This window comes from Phalaenopsis equestris, unplaced genomic scaffold, assembly GCF_001263595.1.
Source record: "Phalaenopsis equestris unplaced genomic scaffold, ASM126359v1 Scaffold000151, whole genome shotgun sequence".
Lineage (NCBI taxonomy): Eukaryota > Viridiplantae > Streptophyta > Magnoliopsida > Asparagales > Orchidaceae > Phalaenopsis > Phalaenopsis equestris.
The window spans coordinates 957,501-971,905 of record NW_018164593.1 but is presented as its reverse complement, the minus strand read 5'-3'; the positions used below and the strand labels follow the sequence as shown (position 1 = coordinate 971,905).

The following is a 14,405-nucleotide window of genomic DNA, read 5'->3' as shown; positions in this document are numbered from 1 at the left end:
ATTCATAAAAAGTATGGAGCTCAATTTCCTAATATTCCTCTAATGTAAGTTTGATTTCAAAGTTATTTTAAATCCATGACTATCTTGAATAGGAATTGGAACAAATCTGACTTTGATTTTCAAGTTTGTTGGCTACCAAACTCAAGATTAAACTAATATTTTATATAATTTCATACTAACCAGCACATGATACTATTAAAATGAGATGAAATCAAAGCGTATGTTGCACCTCTCAATTTCTCCTGGTGAATCATAATGAAAGAAACAAGGGCCTCTCTCGAATCAAGAGAAAGAGGTCAGCAGTAAGCCGACGAGCTAATCGGTAAAAGTACACCTCTCTCAGTTAAAGAACAGGCAACTGTCAATAACAAGATTACAACTGACTTTGACTGCACGCTTATCAAGCCCTTGGTGGTTAACAATCTTGACCAAGGAAGGAGAGTAATCAAAGGTCGAGCTTTAGTGTTTGCCTATAAAAATCGACAGTAGGATGATGACTGGAGCAAGAAGCGAGAAGTGGCTTCTAGAGGTAGAGGAAGGTAAATGTGAAGGCTAGCAACTGTAGAGTAAAAAAAACAGACAAACTTTAATAAGTACTATTCAACTCCAAAGAGGTGAAAAAACGAAGGAAATCAAATCTATGTTATATTAAATAAAACTACACCATATTATATATACATATAATGATTTACATGATTTCCTCATAAATATTTTCTTGGTAAGGATTTGTTGATTTTTTGCTTTAATAATCAAGAGAGGTAAAGAAAAATAAAAAGAATGAAGAGATAGAAATCTAGTGAGAAAAAAATAAAATATTTGGGTTGTACAAATAAATTTTATCTTATAATTTTCTTTAAATCACTGGATCATTTAACTCTCTATGCAACCGTAGATGTAAGTGGATATCACCAAGAAACAACTATCTTTTATTCTTTTGGTGTTATCTTTGGAGCTTGATTTTTTTTTTCTATTCTTGCAATCATCATTTCTCTCAAGCTCACCCTTTTCCCCAGCAGTGAAAGAATGCAAATTTGGTTTCTTTCCCAAAAAGTAATTTTATTTTTGGGGTATTTACATACATAACACCCAATTCCTATGTATTTACATAGCTAACACCTTAATTATAACACCCAAATCTTTCCTATTACATAAAAAATTGTTGACAATTGGACCGTATTTAGGTCCCCTTTTCAAAAAAAGGAAATAATGTAAAAATTCTGGGGGTTTATTTGTAAAACATTGTAATATCCTATTTAAGCCGAGGTTATGCATGTGCAGTTTAGATTTTTGAACTATTCTTTCTTTTTGGTATCAGAGCCTAACCCTAGCCGCCACTCCTCTCTCACTTATCCCTCGCTAACCCTAATCATTGCTATAGTGCCGCTCTTCTCTTACAGCCAGCTGCTGCATCAAGAAGAATGATATAGGAGGAGGGTTTCGACATAGGGAGGAAAGCAAGAGCAGACGTCGACGGGTTGATGCATAAAAGGGTTCATGCAACTTCTGTGAATAGGGGGAGAAGACGGCGACGGTTTCGGACGACGTGGGAGCTTTTTCTAGGTTGCAGCACTGTAGCAACTACAGTGTCACGGACGTGGCACTATAGTTCCTATAGTACCACGCCCAAATTTCCTCTCCTTTCCTTTTTCGTTTCCCTCTCTCTTCTTTTCCTTTTATATGATTCTCCGAGTTTATTGCCTATTTATTTTATGTCTGTCTTTTCTATTTCTTTCCTTTTCCATGAAATCTTCTATTATAAATCCTTACCTATTATGTTACTTCTTTCTTAATCTATTTCCTAATCGAAACCATTGCCTAAAATAAGTCCTAATCCCTCTTACATATAAGGGTTGTTTTTGCTTATGAAAGGAGATTTGGGATGAGACAGATTTCTGAGTGTTGTCTTTAAGCAATCTTCCCATCAGAGGGCTGTATCCGATGCCGAGAAGGTGCTTCGACTGTAACTCGTTTGAGGTAGTGACCGTTACCAAGGATTTGGGTGGTGCTCTGGCTGTAACGCGACCCCAAAGAGACATTTTATCTTTCCGCAACCCTTATTGAAGTCTGTGTTGTGTCTTTATGTTTGTGTTGTTGTTTTGTTGTCATTTATTTCCTATTTTAACAAGTCATGTTTTAATCTTTAAAATTCAACAATAATATTATTATTTTTGTTGTGATTTGGGCTTCCTCCAGTATCATCGGGAGACCTCTGCGGTTGTATGGTAAAAGGCTAGGCGGTGAGGAGCAGGCGAAAGATTTTGGAGTTCTATAGAGATTTGTCGTCCACAACTTGCTCTGTGTCATGAACCTGCTCATTGTCATAAGTCACAAATCTAAAGCATCTCAACCTCACCGTCTCCCGATCATTGATAAACTTTGACTCGAATACGTTGCCAAAAGGGCTGACGATGCTTTGTAGCGATTTGTCGTTTGATACTGCTCTTGGTGCAAAGCCAGAGAAGCGGCTGCAAAACCAGATTTGTTGTCTGAAGTGAAGACTTCAAATTGACTAAGAGTCTCTTCAAACAGGGGAGGTGCTGCCTTTTGATTGAGGATGGCATGAGATGGAAATAGTGTGAGAGCTCAATGAGTGAAATTTTTGAGAAGATAGATTCTGAAGTTTTGAAGTTCTTGGTCGGGCTCATACAGATAGCTAATGTCTCGATAGGAACCACTATTTCAACACGTACTTTGATGCAGGTGAAGCTTAATATCCCTCATGTAGATCTAAAGTTTGATAGACCAATCACGTATCTGAGTTGGTCGCATCGTATTGAGGCGGCTCTAGTAGGGAAGAGACTAGTGGGATATCTGTTCAGGACTAACCAAAGAGTGACAGTGTAGAGAGGAATAAGTGGAGGACGGCATGCCTTAATCTACACCTGACTACTCAACTTGACGGTTCTGTCAATTTCATCCTCAGTAGATGTTATCGAAAGGTGAAGGACTTCTGGGCAAAGCTAAAAAAGATTTATGCTGGGACTGAGAACTATATGAGGGCGTTTTGGATTCAAAGTGAAATAGAACTAGTGATACAAATTAAAAGATTGATTCAGAAATATGTCATAAATATGGAGCGGCAATGGGCAAATCTTGATCACTTCTCATTGATGTTGAGCTGTGGCGATCTGGAGTGCAAGTAAGGAAGATCTTCACACAGATTAAGACTATGCAATTTCTGGCCCATATGAACCCAACATTTGATCAAAGGAGATCAATCCGGCTAGCTCAAGCGATTATCCCTTCACTGACAAAGGCCATTGTTGCGACGATACAGGAGGAGAGTTGCATGAAGCTACACTCTGAGCCGAGTAGACTTCAAGTGCGCAATCACTTTTGGCTCCCTCAAGCTCAGATATGATAGATGTCCAAGGCGAGACTCACAAGTGCTACAACTATGGTGAAATTGGAAATCTGAGCAAGACCTATCCTAGGCCATCTAAGGAGAGAGACAAATGGACGTGGATAGGGTGGAGGTCATGGTCGTGGTTATTGAGAAGGTGAGTACTGGACAAATTTGATGATCGTAGAAGAGAGAGAGACAAGTGTGATTTTTACCAATGAGGATCATGAATGTTTAGAGTTGCTGAAGAGGAAGCAGAAAGCAATAGGAGATGGGGTTGAAGATGTTTCCAACCAATCATTATCAATGGATAACATTGCCACTTATGTTCACTCCAACAAAAATACTTGTGATATACATGCTCTTGTCTCTATTTTCACAAGAGGATCATCAGATTGAATAGTAGATTCTGGTTTATCTCAACATGTGACAGGTATTGTAAGAGAGTTTTCTTTTTATACTTCTCTAATAGTACCAGAGAACATCCCGATTGCTGATGATATAACACAACTTGATGTTGGTAGGGGTAGAGTGACGGGGTATTAATTATAGAATTTTGTCCAATATTTTGCATGCTCATTCTTTTATAGTGAACTTTTTATCCATAGATGTCATTATTCTCAAACTAAAATGTGTTGTTTTGATAATACTAAGGTGATCTTCCAAGAAAAAAAGAACAGGCTAGACACTTGAGACAAGAATGTGCCATAGTTAGCTCTGGTACTTGGTACGACAAGGTATGGACTCAGCTTTCACATCCATGGTAGAGAGCGTTGGAGTAGGGAAATCTTGGGGGAGTGTGGAAAATGTGTTACTGCTACATCACAGATGCATATGATATTCTAGTTTTAGTTTATTGAATCAGTTATATCCTTTTTTTTGTATGAAAAAATAAACAAAAGCTTATTTACATTGATCCTTATGAGTTTGGAAAGCATATTATGCGCTCTAATATCAGTTTTGGGAATAGGAGTTCTGATGGTTTTTACTTGATACATTCTCATGTCTGGGGACTTTGTTATACAAATTCTATGAATGATTATCGATATTTTGTAATCTTTATTGATTACTTTCTCGTGTTACTTGGTTATATTTGATGAAAAATAAGTGTGATGTGTTTTCTTATTATAAAAACTTCTACAAAGCAATTCAGACTCAATATGTTGCAGTAGTGAAAGTATTAATGTCTGATAATGAGACAAAATATACCAACAAAACATTTGATAAATACTTGTCAGCATAAGTGATACAACATCAAATCACATGTCCATACATACTGGCATAAAATTGAGTAACAGAGAGGAAATATAGACACCTTTTAAAGGCAACCCGAGCACGATTATCAAAAGGATTGCTCCAAAATACCTATGAGGGAAAACAATTTTGATTGCCGCTTAATGGATCAACAAGTTACCCTCGAGGGTGTTGAATTAGAAGTCTTCTTATCAGATGTTGAGAAGAAACAATAGCGGGATCGTTCCATTGAAGGTGTTTGGCTATGTCTAATTTGTGAAGAATAACAAATCATCAACAGGTAAGTTGGATCCCAGAGATGTAAAATGTGTGTCTGTAGGTTATTTTGCTACCTATAAGAAGTATGTCTGTTGGAGCTCGATAAACAAGGAACAGTTTGTGAGCACGAATGTGTCATTTAGAGAATTTGAACCGTACTGCACTTATGAGGTGACTTCACTCTTCGGTGACTTGTCAGATACTAGAGATATGAGGTAAGGTGGCGTGAGTAATAATGGAGAGAGAGTGGCACACATGAGAGTAATGTATTGTCCTCTGATGTTGGATGAATCAGTTGAGGAATAAAAAAATAAGGAGAGTGAACGATGAATTAATAGACTTCAAGCTGAAGGTAAGTTTAAGGTTTATACTCATAGAAGAAAGCGAAATGTAGGAACGGTTCCTGTAGTGCCACTTGTGCCAGCTAGTCTCTTGTCTCGGTCTTCCCCGACCCTTGAGATACCTACACCATCCACCATCGACTAGGAACTTTCAGGTAATATGATTCCTCCTCCTCTTAACCACCCAACATTAAGGATCTTTCGCAACAATGCGAGACATCCTCCTAATTATTTTTGGGTGGGAATATGACAATGCTAACTTTGTTTCATATTCTAATATATCACTTCTAAATGAAGCATTCATTACATCTTTGGAAGTTGTCTCTATACTCAAGTGTTGGCAGATTGCTAAAAGGATCTCAAGTGAAAATCAATGATGCATGAAGAGTTTAGGGTTCTCGATAAAAATCGAATATAAGAGACGTGCCATCACCAGTGGGGAAAAAGACAGTTAGTTGCAAGTGGATCTTCACAGTGAAACAAACTCCAAAAGGGAATGTGGAACGAAACAAAACATAATTGGTGGCGAAAAGATGCTGTCAGACATATGCATTGACTATGATTAAACATTTGCACTAGTTGCAAATATGAGCATGGTGAAGACATTGATTTCTTCAATAATAAATGGTGGGTGGAGGTTACACCAACTTGATCGAAAGAAAGCATTTCTTCATGGTAAGTTACTGTATGAGGTATATATGAAGATGCCACCAGGATTCAGTATGGTCCAGACAGTGGGCAAGGTGTGTAGGATTAGGAAGTCATTGTATGACTTAAAAGAGTCTCATCGAGTCTGGTATGACAATTTTAGAAAGGCTATGATGGACATGAGATATCATTAAATCAATGCAAATCATATTATATTCTTTCGATAACATGAATGTCACACCACTGTACTTGTTGTGTATGATGATGACCTGCTTATCGCCGATGATGACGAGACAGAGATTACCCAAATAAATGTAAGATTGGGCAATGAATTTAAAATGAAAGATTTTTGACAGCCTAAATACTTTCTTGAGATTGAAGTGACCTCGGACCTGTGACTTGAGGGGATGGCGCGACATGCACGTAAATCTTGCTTAATTTAAATGCCTGCAACTCTGCAAGCTAAACAATAACTAATTTTAATCCAGAAAGGCTTTATTCATGTTAAATGCTTAATTTCCTACATCTAATAGCAATGATCAAAAGGCTACCAACATTTTCTAAAGTTTATCCCACGCCTATAAACGCCAGCAGTTTTTGCCAATAAATCAGATTACGAAACTAGATATTTCCAGAAATCAAACATTCTCAATTGAGATCAAAGTTAAACTATCAAAAATTTTGCTTCGAATAAAAGCTGATATAAAAAATTTTGGGCGAAAGAAGACTTAAAAACTCACAAAGCCGATTTAATACCTCAGATTTTAAGAAGACGAAACAAAATCTTAAGGAAACCGAGAAAGTTAAGCTTCATACATGGAATTGATTCTCTAACCTGCCAGGGAGATGGCAGCGCCGGCGATGGTGCGGAAATGGGGAAATGGGGAAATGAGGAAAGTAAGGGGCAGTGGGGTGCACTTCGTTCTGGATAAAACTGGATATTTATCACGGACAAAGTTTGGGTTAAATTTACATTCATACCACCCAAGTCTTATGTATTTACAGATATAACACCGAGATTGTCTTTTTACATGTATACCAGCAAAATCTTCAAATTTACATAAAACACCTCCATTTTTTTTTAAAAGTTAAAGTGATAACTGATATTTGTGTAAAAATCAAGGTTTAGATGTGATATGTAAATGTATAAGAGTTGAGTGTTATGTATGTAAATGTTCTAATGAATAAATAAGAAGGATTTGCATATAAATTTGGCTCTCATCATTATTTTTTTATGAATTTGCATATCTAATAATCAAAATTTTAGCAATCATTTAACATAGCATAAAAATATCACCAATATTACATTTTAAAAGTGATGCATTTTCTCACACTTATATTCTATAACAGTATCAAAGTATTAAATAAGAAAATAATAAAATTTGGATATTAAATATAAAAATACATAAGAATTAAAAATATAACGAGAGACGAAATTCAATAAATTTAAAATATTGAATAACTCGTATACATTAGAAGCCCATTGACGTCATCTAATATAAAAGTAATTGTTATATATGACGACCGCAAGTCCGAGCAACGGTCGGATGAGCTGCCGTATGATCTATGATGGTGTGGCCGCATCAATGTGTGGTCAGCTGCAAGTAATAAATTTCCATAAACTTTCATATATAAAAGAGAAATTGATGATGGAACATTACAAATTACCAAAACACTTATTAAAGACCCATTTGGGACAACTTATTTGGTGCGGTGACGTTTTGAGCCCATTTGGGGCAACTTATTTGGTGCAGTGACGTTTTAAAAATGCTGAAAATAGAGTTTTCAGACCGCAACTATTTATGTGAAACTACGTTTTGCAGCTTATGCATTTTCAAAACGTTGAAAACACGTTTTCATGTCGCACCTATCTAGGTGCGGTGACAATTTTTTGGCAGCAGTTTGACTTTTCCAAAAAAAATAAAAATTTATAATAACCACATCACCTAGCTTATGAACATATTATTTTTAATAAACTTATCAGCAGATTATGCAATAAGCTACAACTGCCTCAAACAGACCCTAAGCCTTGAGAATTGAGGTGACACTTTTAGAAAATAAAGATGCCAAGCAGCTGACTAAAAATTAAAATTTAAATTCAAATTTAAATTCAATTCATCACATGATAAGGACTCAAATTTGACTTTTTAAAATTCTTCATTCCCTATTGGCAGATTATTGATTTTTGAAAGTACCTTTTTTAAATGTCAAAATCTCTCTTGTTTTTAGATATCTGACAAATTTCTTATGTATTTACATATTTGACCCCCAAACTTTTATATTTATATGCTTAACATTCGAATTCTCAACATCACATAAAAAAATAACACCAATAATAACTTCGAAAAAAATGAATTACACCTTTCTACGCGAAGGCATGTTATATCAAAATGATGGGTAAATATCAATCTTTATGTGTTAGTTATATAAATATATATGAATTCTATGGTATATATGTAAATTTCCTAAAACATATTTATTAAATGACTTTCATTATTTTGATATTTGAGTGAGAGTTTAAAATAGATGAAAGAGAGGTTTTGTAAATAGCAATGTTTCGGGTGGCCTGTATGTAATTGCCGCATTTAAAGCAAGTTCATATGAACATGTAAGGGTTTAACAAAGCAGCATAAATTAAATTTCTAAGCTTACTATTCAGACGTAAGAATATAACAAAACAGCATCTAAAAATAAATACAAAGCCTTTCTACTGGCTGCAGATGTATATTGTTCTGCCACAATTGGCTCACCAACTTGGTTCACCGCATGGCATGAAAAATCAGGCACATTTAACCCTCTATAAGTTTAACATTAGAGCTGCACCATCAATTGAAGATGTAATTTAGGATTAACAAAAAAAGGAGAGAAATTTACATACATGCCACAAAATTCTTTTTTTGTATTTATATATCTAATCTTATATAATATTTTAATGTGTCAATCATTTATGCATGAGAAGATGTATTTCAAATTAAAAAACCTAGAAATTTTACATAAAAATAAAAATTCTTATGTATTTAGATATCTACACCTAAAGCTTGATATTTACATTTATAATACTTTGGTATCATAAACCTATGAATGAAAATATCTTCACTTTTAAAAGGCTAATAATGGTGGTATATTTGAAATGATAATAAATATTTAAGTGTGGTGCTCGTTGTTGTATTTAATGATTTTTATTTTAATTGATTTGTTTCTTTTATTTAGTTTATTTCCTAATATATTCTGGTCTTGCACTATAAAAAGAGTTCGAGGGTATGTGGGAGGGTAAGAGAGGCGGAAAGTGAGAAGAGTTGAGTTGTAACTCTAAGCCGTTTTTCTTCCTCTCCATCCAAGAAAAATTTGCCTAAGACGTGGTTATTCAGAGGATATTGGGTTATATCTGCGTTATACCCCATGTAACCTCTATTTAACCTACATGTAATCTATTTGTACCTTATAGTAAGTTTTGCACTTCTGTTTTCATATAATGGTAGGTTATAGGTAGGTTATAGAGAAGATACAGGGGGTATAACGCAGATATAATCCCCCAATACCCTCTGAATAACCTCCTTGACGTACCTAGCACTGCGTATGTCTTACATACGCAAATTTTTCTACATCCGGTGCTAATCTCCCAGTGGACAGGACATAAGCTAATCGATGTAACGCCGAACCACATTAATCTTTGTGTTTAATTGCCATTGTTTGTATTTCTACGTTTTCGCATAATAATTGAAATCATAGTTTGGGGCTCGTGATCTAAGTGTGATTTGGCGTCGATGGCAGAGCGTATTGTCGGCATTTGTGCAGCACGCGGCCCAGCGTGTTTTGCCGACAGCAGCAGTGCCGGAGAAAGATTCCCGCACGGTTCGCCGACAGTTGAATTGTTGTAGGAGGTGGCTCAGGCGTGAAGCGGTTGTGATTCCGACAAGTGCAGCAGTCCGATGACGGTTTGCGGCGGTCTGGTCGGATCCGACACTCCGGCAGTGACTCCGGCTGCTTTCGGCGGTCCACGGGCTGTGTTGGGGGGGGGGGGCGGGAGTCGTGCAGTTCGGCTTCCAGCGACAGCAAGTCCGCACTGGAGAGAAGCTGGATAAGGAAAGTTTCCTTTTGTGGTAAAGGAATTTCTCAGTGGAAGGAATTTCGGATTTCGGGGAAGGATAAAAGGCTAACCAGGGAAAATCAAACTGATTTATTTTCTTTTTTGCCACAAAAAAATTTTCTCCTCACGTGAAGCTGATGAGGGAAGGGAAATATTTGATTTTTTGCTTCCGCTTGCGTGGGAGGGGGAGCCCAAGAGAGAGTTTTTTAAAAACAAAAAGAGCAATTTTGGAGTTTTGGGAATAGAAAAAAAGAAATAAAAAAAAGAAATTTCAGAAAAAAAAAGGATTTTTTTTTTAAAATTTATTTCTTCAAATAACCCTTTTTTTGTTCGACTCTTTTTAACTTATTTCAGCTAAAAAGAGAGTTACTATTGATGAACATTTGAATGACTTTACAAAATTGTTGACATATCTCTTAAATTTAGATGGAGAGGTTGGAGATGAAAACAAGGCGTTTCTTCTGTTGAATTCGCTCTCAAATGAGTAAGAAAACTTCATTATGACACTCGTTCATCAGAATAATGCATTGAATATGGTGAAGTGACTACGACACTGTTTAATCACGAGTTCTGTTGAAGTGACAAAAAGTCTATAAGGATGGAATCCGTTGAGACACTTACACTCCAAAGTGACAGATCTGAAATGAAGAATTGGTAAAAGAAGTATGACAGCGGTGACACTTCTCAAAAGAGGGACATCGCGCAGTCTTGAAAAAAATCAATGTGCTTTCTGTTTAGAGACTGGTCATTGGAAGAAAGATTGTCTGAAACTGAAGGAGAAAAAAATGAAGTTGCATCTAAGGCGAAAACCAATGATCTTGTAGAAAGATGTGGAGGTGGATTCAGATGTATCAGCCGCAGTTTCTCAAAGTTTGTTTACAGATAATTCGTGCTAGATTTTGGACACTGGTGTTACCTATAACATTTGTCCCCCATCGAACGTGGTTCTGTACTTACAAGGAGCTGGATATCGGTGCAGTGATTATGGGCAACGATCAAACTTGTCGTACTATTGGTGTAGAGAATATCTTTATCAGGATGCATGATGATGTAGTGAGAGCGCTGATTGATGTTAAACATGTTCCAAATATTAGAAAGAATTTGTTGTTAGTTGGGGTTTTAGAGTCTAAAGACTACAAGATAGTTATTGAGGTAGAAGTTTTGAGGATATGTCGAGTTCGTCATCACAATCTTTACTATTTTCAGGGCAGTACAATGACTGAAACAACCGATGTTATTAATAATTCTTCTGATGCCACTATATTATGACATCTACGGCTAGCTCATGCTGAAGAGACTTCACTTCAGACTTTGGTGAAGAAAGGATTGAACAAAGGAGCAAGTACCTGCAAGCTAGATTTTCTGTGAGCATTGACACATGTATCTTTTGAGACTGTCATCCATAGTACAAAAGATATTTTAGAGTATGTTCACACAGATGTTTGGAACCCGACGAAGACATCATTCAATGGGAGAAGATTCTTTGTCTCTTCTATTGATGATTACCCCATGTACGTTTGGGTGTATACCATTAAACACAAAAGAGAAGTGTTGGAGATTTTCATAACTTGGAACAAGTGGATTGAGACTCAGACTAGTAAAAATATTTGGTGTATCAGATTAGACAATGAGGGCGAATACACTTCGAATGTATTCTTACAAGAGTGTCAGAGAGTTGGGATAGAGCACCGCTTCTTTCCTCGAGACACCAAAGCAGAACAGGGTGACAGAGAGGATGAACCGGGCTTTGGTGGAGAAAGTTCACTGTGTTATCCAATGTTGGATTAGATATAATTTATTGGGCCGAGGCCATATAAAATGCTTATCACTTGCTGAACAGTCTGAACTATTAGAAAGAAGACCCCAAAGGAGATGTGGTCAGGAGATCGTGCTAAAGGTTAGGAGCACAAGAGAGTGTTTGGGTGTCCAACTTACCACCACGTTCAAAATGATAAACTGAAATCACAACAAAGAAGACGATCTTTATTAGCTTCAATCGTGGGGTTAAGGGCTTCAAGCTCTATGATTTATCAAAAGGAAAGATTGCATTAGTATGGATGTTACATTCGACGAGAGAAGCTTATTGAAAAATCGGGACTCAAAAGCAAGTTGAGAGTTCTACTGGGACTACAGATATGCAACAGAATTTGAAGTTTGATGCAACTCCATTTATTTCACAGATTTCATCCACCCCGACTCCGATATCCGATTCAGTTGTAGCTCAGAAGGTATCTGTTGATAGTTCTCAGGAGGTGAAAGAAGATGTTGTGGTTGAGATTCCTAATCGAGAACCTATTGCTAAGAGTAGGACCAAGCGCCAGAATGTCCCAAAATTAGCTTGGTTGAGGGATTACATTGCATTTGCACTTTCAGTTACGATGGCAGAAATTCCTCGTCATTACAAAGAAGTAGTGCAGAGCCCAGAATTTGATTTTTGGAGAGCGACAATTGATTAAGAGATTGGGTCTCTTTAGAAGAATGATACTTGAACGATGATGAAACATCCTCCAGGAAAGAAGAGTCATCGGCTGCAAATCGGTGTATACAAAGAAAGAATGATCTCACGAAGCGGGTGAGCATTACAAGGCAAGATTGGTGGCAAAAGTCTTTGTGCAACGAGAACTGGTTGATTATGATGAAGTGTTCTCCGCAATGGTCAAGCATCCATCAATCCATGTTCTCTTAGCACTTATAGCACAATACGGTCTAATCTTGGAATAGCTCGATGTGGATATTGCATTCCTATATGGAGAATTACAAGAGGAGATCTATATGTTGCAGCCGTCTGGATATGGAGCATTAATAGACTTGGTTTGCAAAATGGACAAGTCTTTATATGGGTTGAAGCAGTCACCACAACAGTGGTATAAAAAATTTGATGAGTTCGTGATAAGACAAGAGTACACAAGAGATAGTCTGACCATTGTGCGTATTTCAAGTTGGTCAACGATGAGTTCATTTACTTGCTTTTATATGTTGATGATATGTTGATTGCATATGGTAGTCAGATTGAGGTTGATAGGATGAAGAATCAACCGTCTAAACATTTCGAAATGAAGGAATTGGGTGAAACTCGCAGAATTCTTGACATGAAGATTCTCAGGGATAAAGCAACAAGAAAGGTTTGGCTTTTGCAGAGAGTTTATCTTCAGAAGGTGCTGAAGAAATTTGGGGTTGATGACTCGAGAAAGACAACAAATCTACCAATTGCATCTCACTTTCAGTTGAGTTCAGACTAGTGTCCCAAAAATAATCAGGAAAGGAAAGATATGCGAGCGGTTCTTTATGTTTGAGCAATGGGCAGTCTGATGTATGTCATGGTTTGTACTAGACCAGACATTACACAAGAAGTTGATGTTGTGAGCAGGTTTATGCATGATCAAAGAAGAAGTCATTAGCAGGCTGTGAAAAGTATTATGATGTATCTGAAAGGTACAATTGATGTTGGCTTGGTGTTTGAGAGACAATCATCTAGTACAATTTGTGTATAGGCTACACTAACTCAGAATATGTAGGTGATATTACAGAGACAATAAAGGAATATGTAGGTGTTACTACGAAGACTGAGTACATGAAAGTTACAGAGACAATAAAGGAAGTAATATGAATGCATGAGCTTATTAGATGACTTGGGAGTTGAACAAGAGTCTCTAATGGTGTTCTGTGACAGTCATAGTGTGATATTCTTGGCTACAAACCAAGTTCATCATGCTCATACCAAGCACATTGATGTGAGGTACCACTTTATTTGGGACTTGATCGAATAATGCAAGGTTTTGTTGAAGAAGATAGATACGAAGAAGAATCCAACGAACATGCTCACGAAGGTAATACCAATCCTGAAGTTCACTTAATGCAAGAATTTGGTGAACATCCAAGCTCAGGACTGATTGCCCAATTGGGTATTTTGAAGAACACAATGCTTGATCCCTTCGAGAGGGGGATACACAAGCAACAATTTTGGTGCAGCTGAATTGGAGTTTGAGCTGAGTTGGTCATTTCTCACTTAATTTAAAGTAAGAAATAATCTGGAGATTGTTGTATTTAATGGCTTTTATTTTAATTGATTTGTTTTCTTTTTGGTTTATTCCCGTGCATACTCTAGTCCTTTTATATAAAAAGAGACCTAAGGCTTACAAGAGATTAAGAGAAGTGTATGGTGAAAAAAGTTGAGTTATAACCCCAAGCCGTCTTTCTTTCTCCCCATATGGTGCTAGTGAAATCTCCCTTCCCGAGACGTACGTGAATCAATTTAATGTTGAACCACATAAGTACTGTGTTCGATTGTTGTGTGAATTTATACGTTTCTGCATTGTTTTCGCATAACAATTATAACGCTTTGGTATCATAAATAAACCTATGCATGAAAATGTGTTTTCACTTTTAAAAAGCTAATAGTAGTGGTATATTTGAAATGATATTAAATATTCAAGTGTCGTGCTCGTAAATATGAATGTTTAGGTGTTAGATATAT

The 14,405-nt window shown here is 36.6% G+C and overlaps 1 protein-coding gene across 3 annotated transcripts in view; it reads right to left on the bottom strand.

The window, feature by feature from the left end:
* Nucleotides 1–7,318: 7,318 nt before the first annotated feature.
* LOC110021869 (peptidyl-prolyl cis-trans isomerase FKBP16-4, chloroplastic-like) overlaps nt 7,319–14,405 on the bottom strand; it is a 56,854-nt gene continuing 49,767 nt past the window's right edge. The window contains exon 9 of one of the 3 annotated variants that reach the window (XM_020720560.1): nt 7,319–7,442. In XM_020720560.1, coding sequence (XP_020576219.1) covers nt 7,428–7,442 — 15 coding nt within the window. In that variant the 3' untranslated portion in view covers nt 7,319–7,427. Of the gene's footprint in view, nt 7,443–8,381; nt 8,662–14,405 lie in introns of those variants that run through there. The other 2 variants (XM_020720563.1, XM_020720561.1) reach the window with 2 other exon arrangements.